Source organism: Megascapheus bottae, chromosome 2, assembly GCF_031878675.1.
Source record: "Megascapheus bottae isolate mThoBot1 chromosome 2, mThoBot2.hap1, whole genome shotgun sequence".
Taxonomy (NCBI): domain Eukaryota; kingdom Metazoa; phylum Chordata; class Mammalia; order Rodentia; family Geomyidae; genus Megascapheus; species Megascapheus bottae.
In genome coordinates, this window is record NC_143510.1 from 74,060,958 (window position 1) to 74,076,732 (window position 15,775).

Below are 15,775 nucleotides of genomic sequence, written 5' to 3' on the forward strand. Positions count from 1 at the left end.
TCACACCTGTTTGGTATGAGAGACCTAGCTTTCAGCCTTCTTTGGTCTTGAAATACCTTCTTCATTAAGCTTAATAATTTTGTAGGAGGAGGGCGGGAGGGGAAGGTCATGGGGCTTGAACTCAGCCTGGGTGCTGTCCCTGAGCTCTTCAGCTGAAGGCTACTGCCCTACCCTTGAGCCAAGCCCCATTCCTGGTTTTCTAGAGGTTAACTGGAGATAAGAGTCTCAGGTCCTTTTCTGCGTGGGCTGGCTTTGAACCTTGATCCTCAGATCTCTCAGCCTCCTGAGTAGGTAGGATTACAGATGTGGGCCACCGTGCCCAGCTAAGCTTAATAATCTCTTAAGACATGTCTAAAAGACATGCTTCTGTTCTTTTTACTTGAAAATTTAGAAGCTACTTTAATACAATAATTAATCTAAATTCAGTATAATTATCTCAGGGAACATAGGCTTGAAGACAAAAGTGACCCAATGGTAGTCAGAACACACCTACCATGTTTTTCAGCTGCATTCACTATTGTATGTGGTATGGTAGCAAAGATCTTTGATAACAGATCACCACAACAGGTTTTACAAGGTTTACCCAAGTGTGACAGATACAAATAAGCACAGGCAGTTAGAAAAATGATGCCAACTGACTTGTTCTGTTATAGGGTTGGCACAAACTTTTAACTCATTTTGTATAATAGTAATAATAATAATAATAGCAGTATCCTTGAAGAACAATAAAGTCAAGTGCAATAAAACAAAATATATTTGTATGTAAGACTCAGTTTTTCCATCTGCTAAACTAGGCACCTAACCCCAGGATTGTTATGAAGTGGAGAACAACTAAAAAGCAGTGGCTGGAGCATCCTTTATACTTAAAAGTAGTTGATACTATTAAATGATTACTTTTGATGGGAAAAATATATGTGAAAATTGAAGTATTATATACAATGCATAACTTAAAATTATGCCACTTTTATTACACTGTGATTAAAAATACAAAATCTTGTTTATATAATGAAAAGTCAAGAAAAATGCAACTTGTAGATTTACCTGGATGTGGACCTACTTGCTACCAGACACTATTTTAGGAGTATGAGATACACTAGTAATTTATATCCACTTCCTTTCATAGAACTCTCATTCACCTTAATAAATGGAAATGATGTAGACATTGTATAATAAAACATAAGTAATATCTATGGCATTTGGGCTAGGAGCCAAATGTTAATAGGAATCAACTACATAGACCTAAAGGAAAGGAATTGAGGGAGAGTAAAGTCAGGACAAGTGCTGTATGGCAAAACAAAACAAAAAGGGTGGGGGGAGGATCAGAAAAGTTGATGGGGAATGACCTCTCAAAAACTCCACTCAAATACTCTAAGGTCAATGCTGTAAAATGGAATCGTGGGGGTTTTTTTTGGACTTTGAGTCCAAAAATCAATTCAGTGGACCATTACCAACTTGTTAAAAAAATGAAAGAGACTAAAATAAAAAAGGATATATATGTAGGAAGTAAAGTATTGTTCCTTGAAGCTTTACTTTTGCTATTTATAAATTCACGGAAAGGGATATACTTTTCTGGATTGCTATGTAAAATTATTTCTTCCTGAAATGCTTTAATAGCCACTGGCTGGATATATAAGACTAAAGAAAAATGATATAGAAAATAAGTAAACAAAAGGAGTTGGAAATGATTAAAGCATATTCTAGAAACTCTCTAGGATATGAGACTGTTTACTAAAGATTATTCTTTATGTGGAGTATGTAGAACAATTAAGAGTAAGATTAAACAAATAATTAGACACACAAAAACCATCTGCAGAAACATTAGAATCAGGCCATCAATGAGTATAAAGCATTTTTGAAGCAGGTTGATTTCACTATAATATTACTTCTTGTCCCAATTCAAATACTGGAAATTGTATTTTAATTATTTTCAACCTGAAAAATTATAATAACTATTTAAATAAATTTTTGGTTTACAATCTTTTAAACAGTAGTTATAAGAATAACTCTCTAAGCAGGGCATGGTGGCTCAAGTCTGTAATCCAAGCTATTCAGGAAGCTGAGATCTGAGGATCGTGGTTCAAAGCCAGCCCAGGCACTAAAGTCTGTGAGACTCTTAAAGAGTCTCCAAGTAACTACGAGAAACTTGGAAGTGGCTCTGTGGCTCAAGGGATAGGGCGGTAGTCTTGAGCTGAAGAGCTCAGGGACAGTGCCAAGGCCAGACTTCAAGTTTCATGACCCACAGAAAAAAAAAAAAAGAATAACTCTCTATTTACCTGTCTTTCCCACCCAGAAGAAGGATTAATTTTCTTAATTAGAGCAAGTCTGGATTTGAGGTAAAGGTTTAAAAACCACATTAAAAACTGCAAATTGACCCAGGAGCGTAGCCTAGTATACAGTGCTCGCTTAGTATGCATGAAGCCCTGAGTTGTATTTCTTGGTTCCACATGCACAGAAAAAAGTCAGAAGTGGTGCTGTGACTCAAGTGGCAGAGCGTTGGTCTTGAGCAAAAAATGTGCGAGGGCAGTGCCCAGGTCCTGAGTTTAAGCCCCAGGACTACCCCCCCCAAAAAAAAATCCAGAAAAAACAAAAAACTGTAAACAATTTGGAAACAGCTAAAATATTACCCAAATGAAGCACTTAAGTAGGTTTTTATATTATTTATTTAAAACATAAAAATGTAATAATTTATAATACTATACACGAGCAATAGACTGACATTAGAAAATAGAATTTATCAGCTACACTTCAACAAAAATTTTGTGAAACTGGTAGATGGGATTGGTGAGTAAATTTCCATTTGATTTACATAATGTGTTCTTCTCAGCTATGGAAAACAATGAAGTCAGGTTAAAAAGCTGAATTTTAGACCTAAGTTAGGTTAGCATTATTATTTTGCAACTGTACTAAATAATGAATAGTTTGAACTTTGTCATCTTTATTTTCAAGTTTTAAATATTCTTGAAACAAATTAATGATACAATTCACTTCATACACATTTCTACTCTATTATACAGATGAGACCAAAATGATCTTCGAATACATGGTAGCAAAATATTTAAAAAAATTTTTTTTCTGATGACCGCAACAAATTATTTATAGGAGCTGAAGGGTAAATAGACCTAGATCAAACATAAAAAGATTACAGTTTATGGTAACATAATTTTTGTTTGGTTTTTATTATTTTGTACTATGCTTATGTTTGCTAGGTACTGCAGTACTTGAATCATGACCCAAGCCAATTAGTTTACAATATTTAAGAGAGAGGTTTTTAATGGGAGGACGATAATAAAAATCTATTTGTAGCAAAAGGATTCCCTTGTAAGTATCTTCAACTGAGAGATACACAATCTAAACTTCACTAAAACTCCTCTGTCAGAAAGCAAACATTTCATTTAAAAAAAATCTCTTGACTATTCTTCCTTTTCCCCAGTCTGGGGGCTTAAACTCAGGGCCTGTACACTGTCCTGGGGCTTTCTCAATGACAGAGCTCTACCACTTGAGCCACAGCACCACTTCCAGATTTTTCTATGTATGTGGTACGAGGAATTAAATCTGGGACTTTGTCCAGGCTAAGCAAGTACTCTACCAGTAGGTCAAGCTCCCAGCCCAGTTCTGGCTATTTCTTGGATGGTATATACCAAGTATACACATTAACGTAGACAGAAACTACTCATAAAGTGCTGTCCTGGAACCTTAGAGTTAAGCCTTGGTTTTTATAATATTACCAAGACGTTATTTGCCTCATTGTTTTTTGATATTTAACAGAAGTATCCAAATATCACATTGTATTGGATATAAGGAATCAAGGTGAGGAGATTAGAAGACTGTGTAGTTAAAGGCTAGCCCATGCCCAAGTTTGTGGGATTCTATCTCAACCAACGGTAGTGCATAGGGTTATATTCCTGTCACACTCAGCTATGTAGAAAAGCACAGAAAGGAGGACAGTGGTCTAAGCCAGCCTAGACATAAAGCCAAATCTCATCTCAAAAAATATAACTAATGGAAAAAAAGCTGGTAGAGTGGTTAAAGTGGTTGAGTGCCTGCCTAGCAACTGCAAGGCTTTGAGTTCAATCCTCAGAACTAAAAAATAAAGTAGAGAGGTTTATTATTTATCATGATGCCAAAGTATATTTTCATGAACAGTGTTAATTAAAGGACTTTTTTAAAGGGTCTATGAGAGCTCTAGAATATTTTCTTAATTGGGCCATAATCTTTAACAAATTTGGAAAATTTTATGGCCACTGTTCTGTTTGGGCTTTAGAAATATCTGTCCCAAGCAATCTTGGTTGAGTCTATTCTAGTGCAATAGTTTTCTTTCTCTAGCTGGTATACTTGTACATATTGGCAGGTTCTCTACCACTCATAATAGCTTAAGATGTATTTGTGGACAAGGTCTGACAGTTTGAATTAGACTGGTCTAGATCTGTGATTCTTTACATTTCTACTTCTTGAGTAGCTGGAATTATACAATGAGGCACTAAATTTTTCTTAGTCTTAGCAGCAAAAATGCTAAAAGTAAAGTTTTTGATAATATATCAACACCGTGAACTCTAGAAGACCAGTTCTTGATATTGTCTGGTAAAGGCTGGATAAATGGAAAACCTGCTAAACCAAGTAGGCATCTCTTTTCAGACCAACCCACATATCTATACTTCTTGCCACACATATACACACCTACTATGCATTCACACAGGTAAGCAAATAGCCAGAACACGAACACTTTTAAAAGTTGGTAAGATTGGAAATCTCTAGACTTTTTTTAGTGAATGTTACTACTTCCTTTAGACTTTTTCTCTTTATATTTTTCTACAGCAAAATATGTACTATGTATTAAAAAGTTTTAAAAATTGCTTGTTAATACTGATAAGAGCCTAAATATCTTCCTATTTATATCAGTGATTTTAAGAGTGTCAACCAGAGGCAATTTTACCCCCATGAAAAGACATGACAAAATTTGAAAGTATTTGCTGCTTCACCTGTGGTAAGTACAAAAACATAGCAACAAAACTATTCTGGCTCAACATTTCAACAGTGCTGATGATCCTAGAAACATGGTTCTATACTGATCAAAGATAAACTGGCTTATTCTTTGACTAATTCCTTTGAAGGAATTACTTCATATTGCTATTTAAGCAACTTCTGAGGTAATGAATATTTGATTCTTCATGAATTAAAAGGCATCAAAACTGGGTGCCATCACGCCTGTAATACTAGCTACTCAGAGGGCTGAGATCTGAGGATCACAGTTCAAAGCCAGCCTGGGCATAAAAGTCCAGACGTGATAGTCTGTGAGACTCTCATTCTTATCTCCAATTAATCACGTCCAGAAAACCGGAAGTGGGGCTGTGGCTCAAGTGGTAGAGTGCTAGCCTTGAGCTGAAGAGCTCAGAGACAATGCCCAGGCCAAGGGTTCAAGCCCACAAAAACAACAACAACAACAACAAAAAAAAACCAACAAAAAAAACCCCAAGCATCAGAATGTAACTTTTATAAGTGTGCTGAATCAGTGTTTTGACCTACTGATTACTTTTGACCAACTATCTACTACTACTACTGGATTACTTTACTGTTAGATGAGTACAATAACCAAAGCCAAGCTACCATTATTAACAGTTTCAGGATATACTAACAATCATATTCATTTCAAGTAACTTTAAAAAGATAAATGAAAGGTATATAATGAACAATACAAAGGCTTTTGTGGCAATAAGTTAAAGCAAATAATATTTATTCTTCATTGGTTAGGATACATTTTATAGACTGACCATCCTTAAGCAAAATTCCAAAATGCTACTGGGTACTGAGACTAATTCTTGTAATACCAGTTACTCATGAGGTGGAGATAGGAGTTCAGAAGGATCTAGGTTAGCTTGGTGGAAAAACTTAGTGAGATTCCTTTCTCAAGAGGTAGTGTTGTGTTTATAAAATGATAGCTATGTGGGGAGTATAGGTAAGAAGCATAGGCATAAAAGCACAAGGCCCTTAAGCAAATAAAATAATGTATATGGATATAATGCTTACCTGGTAGGGGTGTGTGTGGTAAGAAGATATGTGTGCTTTTCTGAACAGAGATGTCTATTTTGTTTAACAAGTTTTACACACACACACACACACAAAGCTGAGAAACTGACTCAAATAGTAGAGTGCTTATCCAGCAAATATAAGACATTGAGTTAAAAGCCCAGCACTACAAAAGAAAAAAATATCCGACAGCTCAACGATCTGAAGCTTTTTGAGGACATAATGTCACAAGTGGAAAATTCCATACCGTGTACATGTGTTTCATGAATAAAATTATTTAAAATATTAAACAATGATAGCATAGATCATGTAATACGAGCATAGTGTGCGTAACTAACAACTGGCTCATATATGCATATTATGTAACATATGCTACACATAGTGTACATGTATAGCAGGTTGTTAAATCTCTGTGTCTATTATAAAACTCAGGTAACATTTTCTACTACAATTTTGAAAATTATCTCATGTAATATACTGAGACACTCAGAACAGTGCCTCGCACATTACAGTCAATACTGAAAATTTGGCTGCTATTATATTATGTATCGAGCAAGTGAACATACTGAAATAACATCACACAGCAACCTTTTATCCTCTCTATTTACTTACGTGCATTATTCCCTTCTGGAGGTTGATAAAAAGAAAGGCCCAAGGATACTATGGCTGCAATTTCTAATATTATTAAAGTGACATCTTGTAATGCTTCCCATACTAATTGAAGAAAGGTTTTTGGCTTTTTAGGAGGTATAAAGTTCTTTCCAAACACTGCTTCTCTTCTTTCCAGATCTGCAGGGTTTCCACTTAAACCTAATAAAAAAAAAGAAATTTCAATGACCAGAGTGAAACATATCTATATCTACTAAAAATACACTAGATCATTACACTTGAGACTGAAACTTATAAGGCACTAAAGAATGTTTATTTTCATATGACATTTGAAATATGATGTAAAAATGAGTTCTAATAAAATCTTTAAAAATTGTTAAGGTTAAAATTGTTTATTTTCATGCTTTAGGCTAAGTGAATAACATTTAAGTCATTGGAAAACATGTGCAATGTTTTACTTTAATAATTCATTTCAATCAGATAACTCAAGAGTGGACTAAAAAGGGGTAGGCATGTATCTTAGTTGTCTAAAATTACAAGCCTCTGGATTTGAGTCCCTACGAAGAAAGAGAGAGAAAAAAATTGACTTCAGAAATTTCACTTTCTCAGTTGCATCATACTCTTTTATACCATATTAAAAGGTGCAAGACACCAGAACTAATTTTGACAATGTGATAGTTTCTATGCTAGGTGAGCCTTTCTGTCACCTTAGGATATTTTCCCTTTCAAAACAGGACATTCATAGATACATACATACAATACATGTATATACACACACATATCTTTGCAGATCTGATTTAGTTCTTGAATCCTGAATAGTCAACTAAAAGGGTTTTGACTTTGATTTATTAAAGAAGAATGAAAAGTTATAATTTTTCACAGCCTCTAAGCTTCTCAACTGAAATGTCTCAGATTGAGAAAAGATTCGGCAAACCATAAAACATAGGAGACTTAGAATGACCTTTGTTTCAAGAAACAGAAGTATTCTCTACTGGCTGACTGCATAGTTATCATTGTAAGGGAAAAGGCACACTATAGAACAGAATACTTATTGTTTGGAGTGCAGAATTATAAGATATTAGGGAAGAGGTTAAGTGAATATTCCTTTGCCTTACTTTCTACTTATCAAGTACATCCACGTTAATTTAACCCTGCTCATCCTGCCACATCTACATAGATCTGATCAGCTAACATCAAGTGTACACACATGTACATGTTATGTGGACATAATAAAACAACAATGAGAAACTGGAGATGCCAGAATAACAGTACCTTTAATTTATCACTTTAGACCTAACTTCAGCTTGTTTTTTTGGTTTGTTGGCAAGCGTCTTTTCATGAAAAAATAAGAAAGATTACTGGAAGGCTCTTGTTTTTAAGTGCTTTAGCTATTAATATTGAATACTGAAGGCATATAGGAGTACAAACAAAATACAGAATAGAAAGTGAGAAATGAACACAGACTTCAAATACTTTGCAGGTACCAGATGATTCAGAGTTAACTTTGCAGTTTCAACTGAAACATGGCAGTTTTAAAAGTATTTTAGATTACCGATGTGAGAAGTCATCAACCAGAGCATTAAGCTTGTAGAAAGAATTATTGGAAAGAAGGGCAGTAAAGAACTATAGTATAGCAATGATGTTATATAAGAGGGTAGTTTTGTCTTGTCTCATGTCTTAATGCTCTCACTAGCAGAAAAAAAAAGAAAGGGAGAGATGCTATTATTCCTATATTGGTTTCTTCCTTTATCTAAGAAATTTTTCCCGAAGAACTGATTATGTTAGCTTAACTCAAACTGACTAGAGATTACCATTAATTGCATACATGTAACTAATACCTGATGGCTTTAAGAATGACCCTGAAACTATAAAAATTGGTCCAAACTTTATGGAGCTTATAATGGAAGTCATTATTTTTTGGTAATGCTGAAGAGAAAAAGTGCAAAATTATTGTAACTCTTCGAAAGTATCACTATACACATGAGCATGCACACACTACAGTTCATTAATAAAGTGGCTTGATTTTAGAAGTTAAATACTGAAATCTATGTAAATCATTCCCTGGTGTTGAAGGCACTACTATTTGTTGGCTAAGTATTGTTTTATTGTACCAAAGGAAAAGGCACATAGCTTGTAAAAACATAAATTATAGAGATATTGTTACTAAGTTAAGTCAGAGAGAAGACAAATTATAAACTAACTGAACACAATAGTCTTAACTACATTTTAAGGGCAATTACTTTCTGGAAAAAAATGTGAATCTAACTGTAATAAAGCTATGGGTTTCATGAAAGCAGTTGATTCTCCAAGAGTAATTTGCTGAACACCTACTACTTTCAGATATTGTTCTACATTTTGCAAAGCCAGTGGGGAAAGACAAGTCCTACATCTATCAAGTACATACTACACAACAGGGAGACAAATAGATACATAATTAAAGCAATTACATACAAATAAGAACAGTAAAAAGAGGGCACATTAGAACTCTTATTACTGCCAAAGCCTTTCTAAAGAGCTAACATATGACTTGAGTCTGAAAACTTACAGCAACACTCTTTCAGCAGCACAAAAGTAAATACAAAAGCCCAGAGACCAAAACAATGACTACTCAGAAGTCAGAAACAAGCCAGGGGGGCTACAGTCCAATGAAGAAACAAGGAAAGGGTATAATGGAAAAAGCAGTCAGAGGCAAGTTCCTGAGTCTATGCAGAAGACTGGCATTTAAGTATGATGGAGATGACTAAGAAAGGTTTTAAAGCAGGGAAGTGGTAAATAATTTGCAATTTAGAAATGTCATTTAAATTGCTATGTAACGAATAAATTAAAGAATGACACAAGCGTGAAGGGAAAAGACCTGGTGGGAAGCTGCTTTAGTAACAAAAAACAAGAGAGGAACGTGGTTGTGGATGGATCTGAGTTTTTAGAAGAGACGGAGGAGTAGCTCTCTCTATGAGGTACCATGGAAGGAGATCTAATGACCTGAGGAATGACTGGATGTGAGTTGAAAAGTAGAGAGAAAAGAATGGTAGAATACTATGTAGCACCTTTTTTGGGAGGGACAGGAGTTTCCAAACACAGGAGTGGGATAATTTACTTGAAGGTTAGAAGTAGGGTTGGTGTCACTGACAAATCATAGTTGATGCGGTAGACAATAGAAACATTAACCAAGAGAGGGGAGGCTTTGTAGACTGCAGAATCAGTGTAAAGGGGAAAGGAAAGAATAATGGTTTTGTTTATACTTTTAAACAAAACAACTGGAGCTGAATAGTAACCAGATGTCTAGTCAAAATCAGAATGCAGGAAAAGTTCTCTATGCCAGGGAATTGTTCATATAAGAAGATTCCGGAGCCATAGGTCAGATGAGAACATCTAGAAAGCTAGAATAAAAGAACAGGATGAAGGTTAGAAGCCTTGGAACACTCTTAATATTTGATGGTCATGTGGGAAAGAGAAGCCAAAAGCACCTGGGAAGGAAAAGCTAGGTGGGAGGTGACCATGGCAATAAAACAAAACAAAACATGTTCACGCAACACTAATAAAACCTAGGAAAAAAAACATTAAAAAAGAAAACATGACTGACTATGGCAAGTAGTGTTAGCAGGCTGAGAAAGATGGAAGTCAGAGAATGGATTACTTTCTTTTCTAAGATAATAGTGGCTGATGATCTAGAGAAGGAACCTGCCATTGGTGTTACATAGAATAAAATCCCATTAGTCAGAATTAAACAGAGAATAGGAGTGAGAAAACATAAATGGTAAGTACCCATAACTTTTTCAGTGAGCATGATGTAGTGGGGGTGAGTTAAAGTGGGTTTTATTTGCATTTTGGCTTGCTAACAGTGAGTGACAAACAGTAAAGCAAGTTATTTATCAAAGAAAGTAAGAAGTAGAAAGGGTAACAGCCATGATACAAAACACAAAGGGTAATACTGACAAAAAAAAACCTCTGAAAAGGCAAGAAGGAATGGTGTATAAGGGTGTTAGCCTAATACAGATGTAGAACAGTAACTGCAAGGAGAAAGCAGTTTCTGTAAGAAAGAGATACATAACAAAATGGATAGAGATGAAACCTGGTCCTAGTTTAAAAAATATAAAAGATATATTAACCATTTGGCAGGAGTTATAAGTGCTCAATTGGCAATGAAGTCAAAGATATGCATGGATTCCATCTCTAATGACTCAGCCCTAGAAAGAAAATATAACAGAAACCCAGCAAAGCAACTTCGGAATTACATGATTTTGAGGCTTGGATCTACCACTGTTGTAAATAAAAAGAGCCATGTTCAGTTATGAGTAGATAATGGGGGGGAAAGGCCTTGATTTTTATATCAATAACTTGATATTTGATATTAACTCAAGAAAGAAAGGAGTGGTTTACCGGAATGTTGGAGGCTTGTGAATTTAGCTGAAAATGATTGCCAATATACAGACAGCACCTACTAGTCCTATCAAATTCTGCCTCAACTTCTGCGCGAACTTCTTGGTATACAACGTAATTCTCCTTCTATTGCAAATTTTAAAGGAAGGGCTAATCTCTCCCTGCTTTCCCAAATTTTAGAACCAATGGAATAATGTCAAGCTTATATATTCATTCCTAAAAGTCTGCCAAGTGCCAGGTACTGGGAAGGCAATAGACATACAAACAAGATGTAAATTAGCCAAGATACCTTTCCTGAAACACCTGTCCCAAGGAACTCATAGTCTGGAAGGCCGAATTTGGTAATTAATTAGTTAAATACAATCAAGTGTATGACGGAATCCAAATGTAAGGTACTGGATAGGTGGGATAATTCTATGATATATTGGACTTGAAGTCTTAATACAGGTAAAGAAATAAACAGTTATACCATAGCACAGATATGGAACCAACCCAGATGCCCCTTGACTGGATCAAGAAGGTGTGGTACTTATACACAATGGAATTCTATGCTGCTATCAGAAAGAATGACATTGCCCCATTTGTAAGGAAATGGGAAGAGTTGGAAAAAATCATATTAAGTGAAGTAAGCCAGACCCAAAGGAACACAGGCTCAATGGTTTCCCTCATTTGTAATAATTAGTAAACATGTAGGACTCTCCTAGCAGAGGATTACAATAGCACAAAACCTAGATACATAAGGTCATATAGGATGAGACTAAATGAAAGGGTCTTTAGGATATGGAAACAAAAGCTTTATCTTGATTGTTGTTCTTAAGGTACTATGTTATTTCTCTTCTTTGTTGCACTTTGGTTAATCTCATGTTGTTATTGTATTTGACTTTGTTGTCTGGTATATTGTGTATACACATTTATTGGTTTACTTGAAAGGGAGGAAGCCAAAATGATTGGGGGGGAGGGAAGGAAATGGGGACAAAAACATAAGAAGGGGTATCAATGCGTGAGAAGTAATGTACCTACTATCTGGTGAATGTAACTATAACCCCTCTATATATTACCTCAATAATAAAAGATAAAATAAAAAAAGAATAAACAGTTATAATGAAAATTCCTATCTTTATTAAATAATGAAGCATTTTCTTTTATATAGAGGATAGTATTTTAGGCAGAGGTCAAGTGGTTTAGGTAGAGATCAGGAAGAAGAAGCCCAAAAGCAAGATTACCATGATATAATAGTTTTTTTAAAGCAAGTTTTTGCTATGCTTCAAATGTTAGAAGACCAGAATTTTTTTTTGTTTTTTAGGGAGAGATTAGAAAAAAATCAGGGATCAGATCTCAAGAAGATTTAAGCCCAAATGAGAAATCTAAACTCCATCCTGATGGTACTATGAAACCACTCCTGCTATTAAATAGGAACGTGAAAGACATTGTGAAGAAGAGATATTAATTATTGTTACCTAAATTATTCCCAGACAACACAATAAAATCCAAGAGGCCAGTGGAGATAAAGGTAGCTACTCTTAATTAGGAGAAAGTGAGGTATCAGAATTTCCAGTATTTGTCAATGAAATGAGTGAGAGTAGGTAAAGAGTGCATTTCAAACTCAAATCCAGAGACGTTTCTGACTTAACAAGATTGGAAGATAAGTACACTTTTAAAAGGAAAAGCTGAATAGTATTAAAAAATGGAGATATTAAAAAGGACTCAGGCCTTTAGGCACTAGTTTCAGGAGGAAATTCTACTAGAGCTACAAATAAGGGAATCATCAAGGAGATTGTACTGAAGATAACTAACAAATAAAAGAAAGCACAGGTATAAAATTCTTACAGAGTATAACATTAAGGAGAAAAAGAGAATGTTTTGAAAAGGAAGTGTGAATACAGTAATCTGAAAACTAAGCATAAAAAACAACAATGTCCATACTACTTCAGATTCTTTCATATATGAAAGTACCTGAACATGCTAACATTAACAAAGTAAGGTTAAAGCTATCTTTTAATAAATTCATAAGCAATAAGAACTAATGATGAGGACTGTTACGGAAATAAATGTATAATTTTCAATTAAGGAAGCAACACATTTCTAGGACAAGGTCATGTAAAATCAATATAAAACTCTCAATGGTAATATCCATCCAATACTTGCTGAATACCAGTTCCAATCTAAATAATCAAGCATACACTGAGGCACCAGAGCATTCTTGTAGTAGTCTTTTAAGTCAATAAAGATTTACACTGGGTGGAAGAATTGATTTGGGGGAAGTGGCATGACACTAGGGACTAAACTCAGTGCCACATGATTGATTGCTAGACTTTTTATATGTCTTACATATGTTTTTCACGCTAACTTTGCCTAGGCTTACCTTCAAACTGTGATCCTTTCCCTGTAGCTGGGATCACAGGTATATGTCCTCATGCCCAGCTTGAAGAACATTTTCTCAAAGAGTTAAAAAAAATATGTATGTGTCTGTGAGTATTTGGGGTTTTGCAGTCTATAATGAATACACAGTCAAAGAACACCACTGCAAAGCTCTTACTTCTAGCCATTGTAAATACATGCATGCTGTCATCTAAAACATGATGGGAACTTAAGGCAATCAGACAAGTTCTGGTAACACTGTCCTGTTTTCTACCACATAACTCTACCATCTTCTCCTTTCTCCTTTTTTTTTTCTTTTTGTTTGTCTCTTCTACCTAATTTTTGGCATCAACATGGCAAAAGTAACATCTCATTTATCTTATGTTTTTTGTAAGTCCATGAAATCAATGCCTCTTACAGAATACAACTTGGCACCTGATTTTTTTTAAATTTTCATGAATTTATTTTTATATTTTGTTTAATGCAGTCAACTGTATAAGTTGATACTAGAGCTAGAAGCTTGCATTCCAGAAATCTTATCAGAGAATCTTCTCTACCATTCGATATAAAGAATTCACTGAAAAGACACTAAAAGCTATTTTAAAAATAAAAGGAATGGGGCTGGGGGCATAGCCTAATGGTAGAGTGCTTACCTAGCACACATAAAGCCCTAGGTTTGATTCCTGGGTACCACATACACAGAAAAAGCTGGGAGTGGTGCTATGGCTTAAGTGGCACAGTGCTAGTAGCCTTGAGCAAAAAATGTCCCAGAACAGTGCCCAGGCCCTGAGTTCAAGTCCCAGGACTGACAAAATAAAAATAAAAGCATCAAGAAATGCAATTTTGAATATAAGAAAGTTAATGTAAAAAAAACATTATAGGAAAAATGTTAAAGTAATTTTATGCAGTTAGGATGCTATAAAACAGGGCATTTTGGTATAAAAATACATTTCTGAATCCCAAGGACTCTAAGACAGATGCTGTTCTAAGAAAGCTAAAAATAAAAAGTTACAAATCCCAATTTCAGTTATTCCTAAATTTTATAATTCCAATTCCTTTAAGAGTAACGGTAGTAGAGATGGTGCTCGCTGTGGCTCACGCCTATAATCCAAATTACTCAGGAAGCTGAGATATGGAGGACATCAGTTCAAAGCTAGCCTGGGCAGAAGCCCTCAAAAACTTCATTTCTAACTAATCATCAAAAAGCTTGGTTTGGTTCGAGTAGGAGTGTCTGCCATGAACAGGCAAGCCAACCAAGAGTATAGGGCCCAATTCCAGTGTGGGAAAAAGTAGGTAATTATTTAAAATGAAAAAAAAAATCACATTTGGCTCAAACACTTCTAGTAAATATCTCCAGTAAACATTAGTTTACTGAACATGTCAAGAACTATTTTGCTAAGTCTGGCATGGTGAAGTATGCTTATAACGCTTGTGATTTGGAAGGTGGAGGCAAGAATCTTTCAGTTTAAGGTAGTATAGTAAATTAGTGTAACCCACCCCCTATCTCCAAAAAATATATAAACAAGGACTTGGGGGCAAGTAGTATCACACTTGTCTAGTAATCAGAAGGCCCCGGTTTCAATGTGAATACTGAATGTACCTTAATGGCCCATGTGTTAAATAAAGGCTTGCTCATCATCCTGTGCTACTATGAGGAGGCAGTGGAATCTTTTGGAGGTTGGACCTATTGGAAGTAACTTAGGTTTCTGGAGTGTGCCTTGAAGAGGATTAGTGGAACTGTGATCCTTCCTCCCTGTCTCTTTCCGTTTCCTAGCTGTCATGAGGTAAATAGGTTCCTTGCCACATGTTCCTACTAATAATGTTCTGCTTCATTATAGTCCCTAAAGCAACAAACTGACTAACCATAAACCTCAAAGCATGAATCAAAACAAATGTTTCTTTCCTTTTGTTACCTTGGGTATTTTGTTAGTGACAGAAAGTAAATTAAAAAATGTCACCTTGTAATTCCAAAATAATTCTATTCTAAAAGCTATGTGAGCTGAACGTTTATAACAGGCAGTATGTCGTAGTGATTAAAAAGTGTATTTTTTTTTAAAGAGTGATATATAAAACACATAGTCTGGAGCCAGGTACTAGTGGCTCATATCTGTAATCCCGGATACTCAGGAGGCTGAAATCTGAGCATTCTGGTGCCAAAACAAGACTGAGCAGGAAAATCCATAAGACTCTTATCTCTAACCACCAAAAAGCTGAAAATGGAGCTGTGGCTCAAGTTGTACAGCACTAGCCTTGAAGAGAAAATGCTCAGGGCAGTGCCCCAGTACAGGAACAACAACAAAAAAAACCAAACCTGTAGCCTGACCAAAGACTGTATGAGTCAATGATGATAAATTAAGGAACTAAAAGGACAGGTAAACAATCAAAGTCAATATACTTTGAGGAACCATTT

At 35.3% G+C, this 15,775-nt stretch overlaps 1 protein-coding gene across 4 annotated transcripts in view; it reads right to left on the minus strand.

Moving 5' to 3' along the window:
• Positions 1–15,775, minus strand: part of Atp2b1 (ATPase plasma membrane Ca2+ transporting 1) — a 100,267-nt gene that overhangs the window by 41,829 nt on the left and 42,663 nt on the right. For all 4 annotated transcript variants that reach the window (XM_090328369.1, XM_090328371.1, XM_090328370.1 and 1 more), the window contains exon 3: positions 6,634–6,831. In XM_090328369.1, coding sequence (XP_090184495.1) covers positions 6,634–6,831 — 198 coding nt within the window. The remainder of the gene's footprint in view (positions 1–6,633; positions 6,832–15,775) is intronic.